This window comes from Aquarana catesbeiana, linkage group LG08 (assembly GCF_042186555.1).
Source record: "Aquarana catesbeiana isolate 2022-GZ linkage group LG08, ASM4218655v1, whole genome shotgun sequence".
Lineage (NCBI taxonomy): Eukaryota > Metazoa > Chordata > Amphibia > Anura > Ranidae > Aquarana > Aquarana catesbeiana.
Window position 1 is genome coordinate 289,387,378 of NC_133331.1, and position 16,172 is coordinate 289,403,549.

The window sequence follows — 16,172 nt, forward strand, 5'->3', positions numbered from 1 at the left end:
CCGTGAAAGGAATAGTGCTCCAAAAAACAAAGAGCAGCAGAGGACTGCTCTATAGTAACTCTTCTTCTCTCTCATTACAGGTAAATGATGAATTTCAAACAGAAGCAACGTGCTGTCACTAAGTTCTTAAGGAGGAAGGGGGTGCAGGCTATCTGACATCCACAGAAGGCTACAAAATATTTATGAAGGGGACACCATTGACAAGAGCAATGTGCACAGATGGAAAAAGAAGTTTAAAGAAGGGGAAACCAACACTGAAGATAAACCACAGAGTTGGTGGACCATCAAAGTCAGACAGCCTGCACCCCACCTTCATTCAAAATGTAATCACGGCATGGTGGTTCTGCTTGGAATCCATTTTTACCTGCAATGAAAAAGAAGAAGGTATATACCATGATATATTCGATAACACAAGTAAACCTATGGGAAGCTCTCCTCCACAGACCAATAAAAGACATGCCACGGCGCTCTCACCACCTGATCTCTCATATCTTCACGACTATGAAACAAACAACAGCACATGCATGGAGATCCCCATCCCATAACTTCGAAGAAGTCAAATCGAGGCTTCGGGGCACCTTTATCAACGAAAAACGAAGGAAGACAAGCTTGGAAGACAAGCATGACAAGTTCCTTTCTATATGGCAATCTTGGCTGGACTGCTAACTTGTTTAGCGATTCACTCCGCAACTGACCCAGCTCTGAAACTAAAGGCGATCACCCACTCTTTTACTCCCCTACTTCTTCAAGCTGTGCTGGAATGACCCCGTTGGTAGACCCCCCCCTCTTTTCCTGTCGTTTCTTTCCTCTTCTTCTTTCTCTTCTGTTTTCCACCACTCAACCAGCTCCTCCTGATTCTTGCCTCCTTTTGTGAAGCCTCCTACTGTCTCACGCCACCTCACTACAACTTATTTTGATACCAGAAAAAGAAAATATGACCTATGTAAATTAATATAAAGGTTATGCCCACTTTTGGATTACTTCCTATACTAAGGGTATGACTTCCGCTATGAGACATGACATCTTTCCACTGTCAATGCTTGTTACGGATGCCGGCAGGTGCAGGCACCAAGTCCTTAAGAACCAGTGATGTCACTGGCCCCACTCAGTTACATGACCAGGAATCCCCCGCCATGTAAGCAAAGGACCAGAAAAAAAAATAGTGTGGAGTTTCCACCCTTTTTCATACTAGGACCTTTGAGTCTGGTATGGATATTAGAGGGGTCCCCCCCAGGAAATTCAAACCAGAGCCTTCAATTATGATATGGATTTTAAGGGGGACGCCATGCAAAAAAAAAAATGCAAGGGGGCCCTTCTAAAATTCCATACCAGACCCTTAATCTGGGCATACGGCCTGGCTGGCCAGGTGGTGAGCATGTGAGCCTCCACCCTGAACCATGCCCTCAACATGGGGGGTGGCACCTGTTGTAGAATCTCATATTAGCCAATGTATTTCATATTATTCATATTGATTTGCATGTATTTTATTGATAATTATTATTATTATTATTCATATTATTATATAGTAGTGGTGTTATTAATATTATTATTCAATAAGTAAAGCAACGATTATTAATCTTTAATAATGTATACTGTGTTTTCCAGATTTAGAAAGTCTTCATTTTTAAGTGTTGAACTTCAAATTACCTCTGCTTTATGAAAAGTACTTGTAAACAGGTGTTCTCGAAAATGTATTAAGATAGTCTACTGGGTGAAAGTTCATTAGGATAGATTCAAGTAATATAGAATTGTCTCAAGTCTGAAATGCATATAAATCAGACAGATAAAGATATGAAAACAGGTGGTTTAGAAATAATTAAAGTTATGTACAGTACATTAAATTAAGTTTGACAAGGTCAAACAAAGGTCTGCTTGTGCCCTCATTAAAACTGTTAAAATACATACATATAGTGAGACATATAACACATCTGGTGGGGTTATTGAAAGTTAATTGTCTCAAAGTTGTAAATCTGCAAATCCTTGAAGCTAGGTAAATCTTATCAAGATAAGGAGAGTTTGATAACACAGCTGGGTGCCAGACTGTCTCTATACAGGTGTTTTTAATTGGACAAAAACAGTTATAAATCACTTTAATGAACATATAGGAATTTTGGGAATAATTAAGTTTATCTGGTTGTAGAACAGGTGTCAGATTTATGGTTGGTTACTTTGACGTAGATCTTAGCGACCAATCATATGTAAGAGAGATGTTAAGATAAGACTTGTAAAAGGGTATATAAATGCAAGCTCTACAATTGTTAGACAGACAAGTCAGATAGGAGCTCATAAGGCTGAACTCTGTGTATGCTGCCCTATTGCACGGGTCATAGAGGTCAGAACCAATGGGCAAGTATCTGTCCATAACTTGTCTCCTCGTACGAGTCAGAGAAGACTTCTTGACTTGTTCCAGAATGTGGTCTCAGGTGAATTTCCCTCAAAAACTTGGTCGAGCTGGAACCCAGAACTCTGTGAGGGGACCAGACCACTGGTCGACAGGCTGGTCCCTATCAGGTGACAGGTTCCCAAGAATTGGCAGTAAAGACCCATTCTGGTTCAAGGTGAGAACACTTCACAATTGTTTCAATTTGGTTAGAGGATAAGAATACTTATATCTAATATGCATGCATTGTAAGAAACTGTATAAATTAGACCTGTATATTGTAATATTTTGAACATGAACCTGTATGTTATCAGCTGTTAATAAACCTGCATTGCTGAAGTTCTGCCTGGTTCGATACTTTATATTCTACTTCACACCTTGTCCCCATGTTGGTGAAGACAAGGGCCTCCTCCGCACAACCCTGGTCAGTGGTCGTGGGGTCTGCTGGCAGAGGGCAAGGGCCTCTTCCAAACAACCATGTTCGGTGTTTGTGGGGTTCTGTTGGCAGCGGGCAAGGGCCTCCTCCAAACAACCAGGGTCGGTGGTTGTGGGGTTCTGTTGGCAGAGGGAAAGGGCCTCTTACCAATGTCCCAGGTCGGTGGCCATTGGGGTTCTGCTGGCAGAGGGCAAGGGCCTCTCCCCACAACCATGGTCAGTGTTCATGGGGGTCTGCTGGCAAAAGCCTCCTCCTCACAGCCCTAGGACAAAGGCCTCTTCCTCACAACCATAGTCGGTGGTTGTGGGGTTCTGCTGGCAGAGGGCAAGAGCCTCTTCCCCACAACCCTGATCAGTTTTTATGGGGGTCTGTTGGCAGAGAGCAAGAGCCTCTTCCCTACAACCCTGGTCGGTGGTCGTGGGGTTCTGCTGGCAGAGGGCAAGAGCCTCTTCCCCACAACCCTGGTCAGTTTTCGTGGGGGTCTGCTGGCAGAGAGCAAGAGCCATTTCCCTACAAACCTGGTCGTGGTCATAGGGGTTTGCTGGCAGAGGGTAAAGGCCTCTTCCCCACAACCTTGGTCGGTGGTCCTGGGGGTCTGCTGGCAGAGCACAAGGACCTCTTCCCCCTGGTCAGTGATCGTGGAGTTCTGCTGGCAGAGTGCAAGGGCCTCTTCCCCACAACCCTGGTTGGTGGTCGTGGGGGTCTGCTGGTAGAGGGCAAGGGCCTCTTTCCCACATCCCTGGTCTGTGGTCGTGGGGATCTTCTGGCAGAGGGCAAGGGCCTCTTAACCACAACCATGGTCTGTGTTCATAGGGGTCTGCTGGCAAAAGCCTCTTCCTCACAACCTTAGTTGGCTGCCTGGAGAGGGCAAGGGCCTCCTCCCCACAACCCTGGTCGGCGTTCATGGGGGTCTGCTGAAAGAGGGCTTATCAGAATCTGGAAGATGAAGGTGTGTTTCTCTATTATAGATGCGCCTGGTGGCACGTGATTTTGCATGGGCATTAACAAGGGGTGCTATGAAGAACTAACGGCACCACCGTGCACTGGCAAAAGTGATGCACATTTTTTTTGTTCTTTTGTGGGACTGTGCTGGATTTAGCCTGCCTTCCCACATGGCACAAATTTGAACCTAGTCTTAATAACACAAATTTAAAGCACACTTTTCTCGTCAACTTAAAAACGATACAGGATTTTAAATGTATATATATATATATATATATTTATTACATATACACACACATATATGTATCCCAAAAAAAAAAAATCACATAGATTTGCATTTTTTTAATTAAACCTACATCTGAACTTTACCACTATCAGCCAGCAGGTGGCACAACTACTGCACTGAGCTTGTTTGTCATGCTATGTAATCTGATCTCCCCTGCTCTTGGACCACAAGCAATATCTAACTCCTCTCTCACAACAATTTCTTCCTTGACAGCTTCTGCCGAAGTGCAGGGGAGATCAGACTACAAAGCTAGAGGGGCTCAACCAGCAATGACACGCCCCTCTCTTCTTCTTCTCTCCAAGCACACATGGTGTTATCTTCAGTGGACTTGGTTTTCCTTGTGAAGGGTTTCTTGCCTTAAGATTGGAGGAGCCACATGTTTTCTGAGGTCTATATCAAGGCGTGCTTCTTCCCAGCGTGAGGCAAAACATGATTCATATACACTATATTACCAAAAGTATTGGGACGCCTGCCTTTACACGCACATGAACTTTAATGGCATCCCAGTCTTAGTCCGTAGGGTTCAATATCGAGTTGGCTCCGCCCTTTGCAGCTATAACAGCTTCAACTCTTCTGGGAAGGCCGTCCACAAGGTTCAGGAGTGTGTCTATGGGAATGTTTGACCATTCTTCCAGAAGTGCATTTGTGAGGTCAGGCAATAACGTTGGACAAGAAGGCCTGGCTCATAGTCTGCGTTTCAATTCATCCCAAAGGTGTTGCATTGGGTTGAGGTCAGGACTCTGTGCAGGCCAGTCAACTTCCTTAACCCCAAACTCGCTCATCCATGTCTTTATGGAGCTTGATTTGTGCACTGGTCCAAATCATTTGGTGGAGGGGGGATTGTGGTGTGGGGTTGTTTTTCAGGGGTTGGGCTTGGCCCCTTAGTTCCAGTGAAGGGAACTCCTAAGACATAAGCATACCAAGACATTTTGGACAAATTCACGCTCCCAACTTTGTGGGAACAGTTTGGAGATGGCCCCTTCCTGTTCCAACATGACTGCCCACCAGTGCACAAAGCAAGGTCTATAAAGACATGGATGAGCGAGTTTGGGGTGGAGAAACTTGACTGGGTTGAGGTCAAGACTCTGTGCAGCCCAGTCCTGTTCCTTCACCCCAAACTCGCTCATCCATGTCTTTATGGACCTTGCTTTGTGCACTGGTCCAAATCATTTGGTGGAGAGGGGATTATGGTGTGGGGTTGTTTTTCAGTGAAGGAAACTCTTAAGGCGTCAGCATACCAAGACATTTTGGACAATTTCATGCTCCCAACTTTGTGGGAACAGTTTGGGGATGGCCCTTTCCTGTTCTAACATGACTGCGCACCAGTGTACAAAGCAAGGTCCATAGAGACACGGATGAGCGAGTTTGGGGTGAAGGAACTTGACTGGCCTGCACAGAATTCTCACCTCAACCCGCTAGAACACCTTTGGGATGAATTAGAGTCAAATTAGTCAAGTTCCTCCACCCCAAACTCGCTCATCCATGTCTTTATGGACCTTGCCTTGTGCACTGGTCCAAATAATTTAATGGTGGGGGGGATTATGGTGTGGGGTTGTCTTTCAGGGGTTGGGCTTGACCCCATAGTTCCAGTGAAGAGAACTCTTAAGGCGTCAGCATACCAAGACATTTTGGACAATTTCATGCTCCCAACTTTGTGGGAACAGTTTGGGGATGGCCCTTTCCTGTTCTAACATGACTGCGCACCAGTGCACAAAGCAAGGTCCATAGAGACATGGATGAGCGAGTTTGGGGTGAAGGAACTTGACTGGCCTGCACAGCGTCCTGAACTCAACCCAGTCAAGTTCCTCCACCCCAAGTTCCTCAACCCAACAGAACACCTTTGGTATGCATTAGAGCGGAGACTGCGAGCCAGGCCTTCTCATCCAACATCAGTGCCTGACCTCACAAATGCTCTTCTGGAAGAATGGTCAAACATCCCCATAGACACCCTCCTAAACCTTGTGGACAGCCTTCCCAGAAGAGTTGAAGCTGTTATAGCTGCAAAGGGTGGGCCAACTCAATATTGAACCCTACAGACTGAGACTGGGATGCCACTAAAGTTCATGTGCGTGTAAAGGCAGGCGTCCCAATACTTTTGGTAATAAAGTGTAGAAGACAGTTCCCGCACCAGACACAGTGCATATGCCCCAACGATTGGGTCCTTGGGTCCTGAAAAACATTTCCCGCACTCAGGGTAGGAATACGGCTTCTGCCCCACGTGGCATCTCTGGCGTTCACAAAGACTGTCCATCCATGAAAACATTTCCCTCACTCGGCACAGGAATACGGCTTCTCACCCTTGTGAGATCTCTGATGCGTTTCCAGGTCCGATTTATAAAGAAAACATTTCCCGCACTCAGGACAGGAATGAAGCTTCTCACCCGTGTGCGACCTCTTGTGCACAGCAAGACGATATTTCCGCGAAAAAGATTCCCCGCACTCACGGCAGGAATAAAAGGGATCTGGCTTCTCGCCCGTGTGGGATCTCCCGTGTCTGACAAGCTGCGGTTTCCTTTCAAAACACTTCCCGCACTCAGAGCAAGTATACGGCTTTTCCTCCGCGTGAGACCTCTCGTGCTTGGTGAGATCAGACTTGCGTAAGAAATATTTCCCGCACTCAGCGCAGGAGTACGGCTTCTCCCCCGTGTGGAATCCTTCGTGTCTGGCGAGTTGCGGCTTCTTTCGAAAACATTTCCCGCACTCGGTGCAAGAATACGGCTTTTCCCCCGTGTGAGACCTCTGATGCTTGGTGAGATGAGACTTGCACAGGAAACGTTTCTCGCACTCGGAGCAAGCATACGGCCTCTCCCCTGTGTGGGACCTCTGATGCACAACGAGATTGCATTTATCTAGATAACTTTTCCCGCACTCGGAGCAGGAAAACAGCTTCTCCTTGGCATGAGCTACCTGATGTCTGGCAAGATGGGAATGGGTCATAAAATGTTTCCCGCACTTAGAGCAGGAATATGGTTTCACCCCCGTGTGGGTTCTCTGATGTATGGCAAGTTGGGCTTTCAGTTGATATCGTTTCCCGCACTCCGAGCAGGAAAAAGACCCATCGCCCCCCGCGTGAGTTTTTTGATGGATGACAAGTGTCGATTTCCACGAATAACGTTTCCCGCACTCAGGGCAGCCATAGGGTTTCTCCCCCGTGTGAGACCTCAGATGCGCATCGAGATTAAGTTTAGATACGAAACATTTCCCGCACTCGGAGCAGGAATGCGGCTTTTCACCCGTGTGGTATTTCAGGTGCACATTGAGATTGGTTTTATGTGAGAAACCTTTCCCGCACTCAGCGCAAGTATAGGACTTTGGCTTTGCACCTTTGTGAGACCTCTCGTGTTTAGTAAGATCCGATTTGCACACAAAGCTTTTCCCGCACTCGGAGCAGGAATACAGCCTCTGGCCTGTGTGGCGCAGCTTGTGTTCGGTAAGATGGGAATTCTGTAGAAAACTTTTCCCGCACTCAGAACAGGAATACTTCTTCTCCTCGTGACACTTCTGATGCCTCATCAGTTTAAATTTCTGAGGAAAACTTTTCCCGCACTCGGGGCAGGAGTGGAGCCCCTTACCCGGGTGCGATCTCTGATGTACGGCGAGGTCTTTTTTATACCGAAAGGATTCTCCGCACTCGGGGCAGGAATATATCATCTCCTCGCCGACGTGCCTTCTCAAGTGTGCGGAAAGACTGGACTTCTGCGAGAAATAGATCCCGCATTTAGAGCAGGAATACGGCTTCTCCCCCGTGTGGGACCTCTGATGCAGGACCAAGTCCGATTTACTGAGGAAACATTTCTCGCACTCGGGACAGGAGTAGATCTTCTTGCCCGTGTGCGATCTTTGGTGCACAGCGAGACGGTATTTGTGGAGAAAGGATTCCCCGCACTCGGGACATGTCAAGTGTCGCTTTTCATCTGTGTGAGTACGAGGTTGCTCGGAGTCTGAGGGATTTGATGGTCCATCCACACTGTGAAGTCCACCATCCATAGTGGAGCTCATTGTCTTTTCTCCTCCACAATCTCCTGTGATGTCCTCATCTTCCATTTTACAACCTGGAGATAAAGTGAGACGATCCTTTGAGGGTTTCTCCATGGCGTGTCCTGGAAAAATATAAAAACATCATCAATAGATATGAGAGGGTTAGTTCACTTCCATCAAGATTCCATCTGGATCAGGTAGATATGAGTGAGCAGATGTTCTCTGTGGATGTCCCAACCAACTGGGACTCTCCCCCCTCTTCAGTCAAAGGACCTTTGGTCCTCCTCCCAGATCACTTCTACATTTACACAGCCTTGTCAGAAGAGCAGGAACCAATGGGGACTGGGAGGTCCATGCTCTTCACACAACTACAAGTGTAGGCCAATCAGTTAACAGTAACAGAGCAGAGATAAGAGAAGAATATATTATGGGTCACCTGTGCTGATCTCTGTAGGAGTGTCCTCCTCTATGAATGTCCTCATCATTCCAGCCTCCTCCGTATATTGCTGATGATCCCTCACATACGTCTCTTCTACTTCACCCTCAACTTTCATGTTCATCAGATCTTCACCCTAAACCAACAGAATGGCAGAAAATAACATCTGTAACATAGAAGTATTTATGATGTGAGATCACATAGAAAATATCATCTTGTAGAGTCCACACATCATCTCCACATGTCAGAGTGTTCAATCACTTTATGTTCCCGACCCTCAACTCCACCTACCTGATGATGGTGAGGGATGGTGTGACCTTCTCTGTATTCCCGGGATTCCACACAGGGACGGGGACATCTCTCTGGTGGGTTCCTGGTATTAGGTGGCTCCAACATGTCCTTGTGTCCTCCGGAAAGTTCCTCCATCACTCCATACTCCTCATCCTCCACTTTATACTCTTCTTTAACAACAATGTTATAATCCCAGAGGTTTTCACACTGAGTATATAATAAAACATTAATTGCAACAAACATGCTTGTATTTAAATTATAACTATAACTTTGATCACCTACCTGATGATGGTGAGGGATGATGTGACCTTCCTGTGTGGAGTTCCGGGAATACAGAGGACGGGGACATCTCTCTGGTGGGTTTCTGTAGCTGGATGACTCCACCATGGTGTCCTGATACACATCTTTGTTATTGTCCTCCATCACCCCATCCTCATCACCCTCCTCTTTTATCTCTTCTTTTACCTCAACTTTAGAATCTCTCAGGTTTTCACTCTGAATATAAAAATGACATCAATGGTAACAATGCAGATAATGTACAGATCCTAATGATACTATCAGTGATTGCTCCTCATCTACCTGATGATGGTGAGGGATGGTGTGACCTTCCTGTGTGGAATCCCGGGAATACAGAGGACGGGGACATCTCTCTGGTGGGTTCCCATTACTGGATCCATCTGTAAGAAACACACACTGACTGAATACATTGTTTCTATGTGTTTATCAGATGATGGGGGATCTAGGTGGACCCTCCGTACTGCTCTCTCCTTTATAATAAAGTCTCCTCTTACCCGGTGATGTGAGGGCCGGCTGATTGTCCATCATGACGTCCTTGTAGAGATCCTTGTGTCCTTCTAAATACTCCCACTCCTGCAAGGAGAAATTGAGTGACATAACAGCTGTAATATCATCTGACCTCCCAGAATCCTCCTCTCCTCTCCAGATTCCAATAAAATCCTCCCTCAACCCCCTACATCCACTGGGCCAGGGTTGTGGGGAAGAGGCCCTTGTCCTCATCAACATGGGGACAAGGTGCTTTGCCGGGGGGGGTGTCTCCATATTTAGGGAATTTAGCTTGGTATGGTTCAGAATGGTATGGGGTTGGGGGCTGAACACTTGCTGCCCATCTTCCTTACCAGCCAGGGTAAGAGCTTGTTATGAATTTTTAGGCGGAAACCAGCATTTTTTTTTTGGGGTCCCCCTTACAATCTATATCAGACCCTCATCAAGGGTAAGGGTTTGGCATGAATTTTTAGGTGGAATCCCATATTTTTTCTCTCGGTGTCTCCTCTTACAATCCATATCAGACCCTCATCAAGGGTAAGGGTTTGGTATAAATTTTTAGGGGGAACCCTGCATTTTTTATTCCTTCGTTTCCCCCCATAACAATCCATATCCAATAAAAGCCCGACAGGGTTCTAATCCCTCTCCACACTATTCAAAACAAAAAAAAAAACCTTTGCCTTTAGTTATAATTTAAGCATTAAAACAAAAAAGTTCAGGAAGACCTGGGACCCCTGGATCTCAAACTACCTAGGGGGGAATATAGATGACCCGTCATGGTCACTCTAACTGATTTTACTCTATTACTGGGGAGCCCACCCAGCTGGTGGGGGCAGGTTCTGGCTCTGCTCTAACCCTATTCTTCCCCCTTTGTCCTTCTGGACCCTTAACTATGCTTCTTCTTCCTTACTTTCGCCAAGCTTGTGGCCTGCTCACCGTTATCTTCTACGATGGGGATCTCCCCCAGACCTACTAAAGTGCACAGGCCCAACTATAGACAAAAGAAGCTCACCATACAGATTGCCTAGTTTGATGCCACTTCTATTGAAGGTTCAAGCCCAAATACACAATATTGCCAAAAGTATTGAGATGCCTGACTTTACACGCACATTAACTTTAACGGTATCCCAGTCTTAGTCCGTAGGGGTCAATATTGAGTTGGTCCACCCTTTGCAGCTATAACAGCTTCAACTCTTCTAGGAAGGCTGTCCACAAGGTTTAGGAGTGTGTCTATGGGGAATGTTTGACCATTCTTCCAGAAACGCATTTGTGAGGTCAGGCACTGATGTTGGACGAGAAGGCCTGGCTCGCAATCTGCACTCTAATTCATCACAAAGGTGTTTTATAGGGTTGAGGTCAGTTCTTTGCGCAGGCCAGTCAAGTTCCTCCACCCCAAACTCTCTCATCAATGTCTTTATGGTGCTTGCTTTGTGCAGTGATCCAAATCATTTGGTGGAGGGGGGATTATGGTGTGGGGTTGTTTTTCAAGGGTTGGGCTTGGCCCCTTAGTTCCAGTGAAGGGAATCCTTAAGGCATCAGCATACCAAGACATTTTGGACAATTTCATGCTCCCAACATTGTGGGAACAGTTTGGGGATGGCCCCTTCCCGTTCCAACATGACTGCTCACCAGTGCACAAAGCAAGGTCCATAAAGACATGGATGAGCGAGTTTGGGGTGGAGGAACTTGACTGGCCTGTACAGAGTCTTGACCTCAACCCAATAGAACACCTTTTGGGATAAATTAGAGCGAAGACTGCGAGCCAGGCCTTCTTGTCCACATCAGTACCTGACCTCACAAACGCGCTTCTAGAAGAATGGTCAAACATTCCCATAGACACACTCCTAAAGCTTGTGGACGGCCTTCCCAGAAGAGTTGAAGCTGTTATAGCTGCAAAGGGTGGGCCAACTCAATATTGAACCCTACGGACTAAGACTGGGATGACATTAAAGTTCATGTGCGTGTAAAGGCAGGTGTCCCAATACTTTCAGCAATATAGTGTACATTTTTTAAAAAGTGGTGCAGACTCGACGGACCTGCCTCCCGTTGACCTCAATGGTGATTGACTGATTTACAGCAGTATTTACCGATCGTGCCCATGAATGGAACCCAAATAGATTGTCCCACCACCAGTAATAATGGTTTCTTCACTTAACATAGTATGGAAGACCCATTACACGATCACTGCTTTTGGTAGGTTAAACTGAGCGAAATTAAGAGTTTTTTAACAGAAGGCTCCAACCGAGCGCACCCCACCACCACACTAAAAAATAAAAAGTCTCTGACTTATGACTTTAGGTCCACTTACGTGCAATTGTGGATGTTTGACCAAAAACCAGATGAATGTGTGAGGATCCACCACATATGCTTCAGATAAATACATAAGATAGCGGGTTACACATGTATTTTTCTATAGATGTAGTCCTCTCTACTAGTCAAAGAAGACGACATAACGGGAGGAGTTCCTAGGTGTAAATAGAAAATATTATCTTATTACCTCCTCAGCTTCCAGTTCCATCAACGTCTCCTCTCTACTTCCTCCCAACTCACCTCTCACCCACAACTTCCTATTTATAATCTGACATCACTTCCTGTCTGTACCTGACATCACATCCTGTCTTCCATAGAGACTTCTTGTCTGGGTTGTGTTGGGATCACCACCTTGTGGCGCCCAGAGGAACTGCAGCCCTAAGAAACATCTTACAGCGGAGCTTCACTCCCTCTAGCAACATTGATTATTTTTAATCCTTATGCGGCTAGCATTAGTACACTATATTGCCAAAAGTATTGCAACAGCCCTCCAAATCATTGGATCCAAGTGTTCCAACCACCTCCATGGCCACAGGTGGTTTGTGGTGCTCAGATGCAGTGCGGTTCAGCTTAAAGCCGGCCATAGATGGATCAAAATTCAGCTGGTTAAGCAGGGACCGGCTGAGTCTCGATCCATCTAATGACAGACTTCTGTCGAACAGGGCTGTTGGGAAACTTTCAATGGAACAACAGTTGCAGCGTGATCATTGTGTAGCATCTCCTAGGTCAGGTGCTAGAAGTGAGGCAAATTTAGTTTCTGGCTGGGCTGTTAGAAGTGGAGACTTGATTGTGTTTTGCCTACCCTGCATCTGCAAGCTTGTCTGTCTCTCCCTGTCTTTCCAGAACGTCTTGGAAGCATAGTGAGCTCAGGAGAAGCCTTAAGAAGTCCTGGAGGATTCTCGCTCAGGAGAAGCCTTAAGAAGTCCTGGATGATTCTTGCTCAGGAGAAGCCTTAAGAAGCCCTGGATGATTCTCGCTCAGGAGAAGCCTTAAGAAGTCCTGGATGATTCTCGCTCATGAGGAGCCTTAAGAAGTCCTGGTTGATTATCGCTCAGGAGGAGCCTTAAGAAGTTCTGGATGATTCACATTCAGAATGAGCCATAAGAAGTTCTGGATGAATCTCACTCAGAAGGAGGCTTAAGAAGTACTGGATGATTTTTGCTCAGGAGGAGCCTTAAAATGTCCTGGGTGATTCTTGCTCAGGAGAAGCCTTAAGAAGTCCTGGATGATTCTCACTCAGGAGGAGCCTTTAGAAGTCTTGGTTGATTTTCGCTCAGGGGGAGCCTTAAGAAGTCCTGGATGATTCCAGACTTTCTGCCAGGGTTGTGCTCCATCTAAGTCGTGATCCATCTAATAACGACTTGTGTCAAACAGGGCTGTTGGGAAACTTTCAATGGATCAGCAGTTGTAACGTGATCATTATGTAGCATCCTCCTAGGTCAGGTGCTAGAAGTGAGGCAAATTTTGTTTCTGGCTGGGCTGTTAAGAAGTCCTGGATGATTATTGCTCAGGAGGAGCCTTAAGAAGTCCTGGATGATTCTCATTCAGGAGGAACCTTAAGAAGTCCTGAATGATTTTTGCTCAGGTGGAGCCTTAAGAAGTCCTGGATGACTCTCACTCAGGAGGAGCCTTAAGAAGTCCTGAACTAGCCCTGGATACAGCTTCAAGCAATCCCTGGTCGAGAAGAAAATGGCCAGCAGGGGGCTGAGAGGTGTATTTAAGGCTGAGAGCAGAAAGTAGCATGGCCTTTAGCCAGCAGGAGAGTGACCCAGCCTGGAAATGCCGTCAAACTTTCCAAGCCTTAGGAGAAGCCTTAAGAAGTCCTGGAGCCTTAAGAAGTCTTGGAAGATTCTCGCTCAGGAGGAGTCTTAAGAAGTCCTGGATGATTCTCACTCAGGAGGAGCCTTACGAAGTCTTGGATGATTCTCGCTCAGGAGAAGCCTTAAAAAGTCCTGAATGATTCTCGCTCATGAGGAGCCTTAAGAAGTCCTGGTTGATTCTCGCTCAGGAGGAGGCTTAAGAAGTCCTGGATGATTCCAGACCTTCTGCCAGGGTTGTGCCTTAGAGGAAGCCCCTGTGTTAAAAACTGTGTGCTGCCTTTTGTACAGTACAGAGGAATTCTGTGTTACTTCACTTAACTCCTTCAAGATCGTGTCCTCATTCGAGTTATTTAGTTCTGGACATCCCAAGAAAAGACATTTGCCTGCTTACTGTCTGAAGACTGAGAGAGATTTTTTGCATCTGGCTGAAAATGCCCTGTGCCTGGCTGCTTGCTCCACTAAGGGATCAGAACCTAGGGAGCTCTGGGACCAGGATGCACATTGTCCAAGCCCTACCATGGTGCTGGTCCAGGGCATATGGATTGCAGTGCCACCCCCAGCTTTCAGGAGAGGACAAAGTGCAGCTCCATCCAAACTTGTACTGCCTCCCACCCTTTTCAATGCTGCTGGTGGAAGGTAGGGCTCTGATGGGAAGAGGGGACTCTGTGATGGGTGAACTATGATATATAGTATAGTGGGATGCTAATGTACAGGGGATCTTTTAATGGAAAGGTTGGGGCTTCTGATGTGATGAGAGGATTCCATGATGAGAGGGCACTACTTATGTAATGAGGTGACTCTGACTCGATAGAGGGACCTCTTGTGTCATGGGAGGCTTTTGAACGGATGAGAGGACTCCATGATGAGAGGGCACTGCCTATGTGATGAGGGGACTCTGACGTAATAGATGGACCTCTTATGTGATGGGAGACTTCTGATGTGATGAGAAGATTCCATGATGAGAGAGCACTGCATATGTGATGAGGGGACTCTAACGTGATAGATGGGCCTCTTATGTGATAGGAGGCTTCTGATGTCATGAGTGTATTCCATGATGAGAGGGCACTGCTTATGTGATGAGGGGACCCTGACATGATAGAGGGACCTTTGATGTGATGGGGGGCTTCTGATGTGATGAGAGGAAACTGCTTATGTGATGAGGGGACTTTGACGTGATAGATGTACCTCTTATGTGCTGGGAGGCTTCTGATGTGATGAGAGGATTTCATAATGAGAGAGCACTGCTTATGTGATAAGGGGACTCTGACGTGATAGATGGACCTCTTATGTGATGGGGAGCTTCTGATGTGATGAGAGGCTTCCATGATGAGAGAGCACTGCTTAAGTGATGAGGGGACACATGATAGATGGACCTCTGATGTGATGGGAGGCTTCTGATGTGATGAGAGGATTCCATGATAAGAGAGCCCTGCTTATGTGATGAGGGGAGTCTGACGTGATAGATGGACCTCTGACGTGATGGGAGGCTTCTGATGTGATGAGAGGATTCCATGATAAGAGAGCCCTGCTTATGTGATGAGGGGAGTCTGACGTGATAGATAAACCTCCTATGTGATGGGGGGCTTCTGATGTGATGAGAGGATTCCATGATGAGGGAGCACTGTTTAAGTGATGAGGGGACTCTGACGTGATAGATAGACCTCTGACGTGATGGGAGGCTTCTGATGTGATGAGAGGATTCCATGATGAGAAGGCACTGCTGAAGGGGCTCTGGTCCCAATGGCTCCCGCTGCTGTCTTAACCAATGAGGAGGGAGAGTCCCTGGGAGAGGCTCTTGTGCACATCGCTGGAGGAAGAGTATTAGGCGGGGGCTAATACTAGGGGGTATTAGGCAGGTATTAGGGGGGCTGCTACACAGAGAAGGTTGGTAATAGATGTCAAATCAGCCATGGCCACTGAATGAAATTTGCGGCTTTTGGAGTCTTAAGTAAACTCTAATGCACCTATAGTGAATGAAAGAAAGAGGGCGCCACCATCTAAATGTAAGTGTAGCCATTTATTTAAATATAAAGCATAAAAAACATATAGGCACTCACTGCATCTGGTCATAAGTAGGGATATTAATGATAACCATCCATGCAGCATTCATCCAGGAATGCGGACAGGAATAGTAGAGTTCAGCAGGGAGAGGGACAGGGTATGCAGAGCTGCACCAGGAAGCTCCTGGGTTGTGGGAAACCACGTTGGAACGCAAGCTGAAGAGGAGGTGGCCTAAGGCATCCGGACTTGGCTCAGCTGGACGTCAGCACACTGAAGTAGATGGATTTGGCTACGCGTTTCGGACCTTTAACTATCAACTCTACACAGTAAATACTGACTGCACATCAAATTACTATTCAGATAGAATACATTTCCCGCACTCAGGACACGAATACACCTCCAATGAATTTGGATCAGTACACAAAAAAAGTGCTCCACTCCAAACTCGCTCATCCATGTTTTTATGGACCTTGCTTTGTGCACTGATCCAGATCATTTGGTGGAAATAT

At 46.5% G+C, this 16,172-nt stretch overlaps 1 protein-coding gene across 1 annotated transcript in view; it reads right to left on the reverse strand.

Annotated features, from left to right (window-relative positions):
• Positions 1-16,172, reverse strand: part of LOC141106787 (uncharacterized) — a 107,829-nt gene that overhangs the window by 23,679 nt on the left and 67,978 nt on the right. The window contains exons 6-9 of the mRNA XM_073597715.1: positions 9,032-9,244; positions 8,750-8,956; positions 8,459-8,594; positions 6,317-8,144 (exon numbers count right to left, since the gene is read on the reverse strand). Coding sequence (XP_073453816.1) covers positions 6,317-8,144; positions 8,459-8,594; positions 8,750-8,956; positions 9,032-9,244 — 2,384 coding nt within the window. The remainder of the gene's footprint in view (positions 1-6,316; positions 8,145-8,458; positions 8,595-8,749; positions 8,957-9,031; positions 9,245-16,172) is intronic.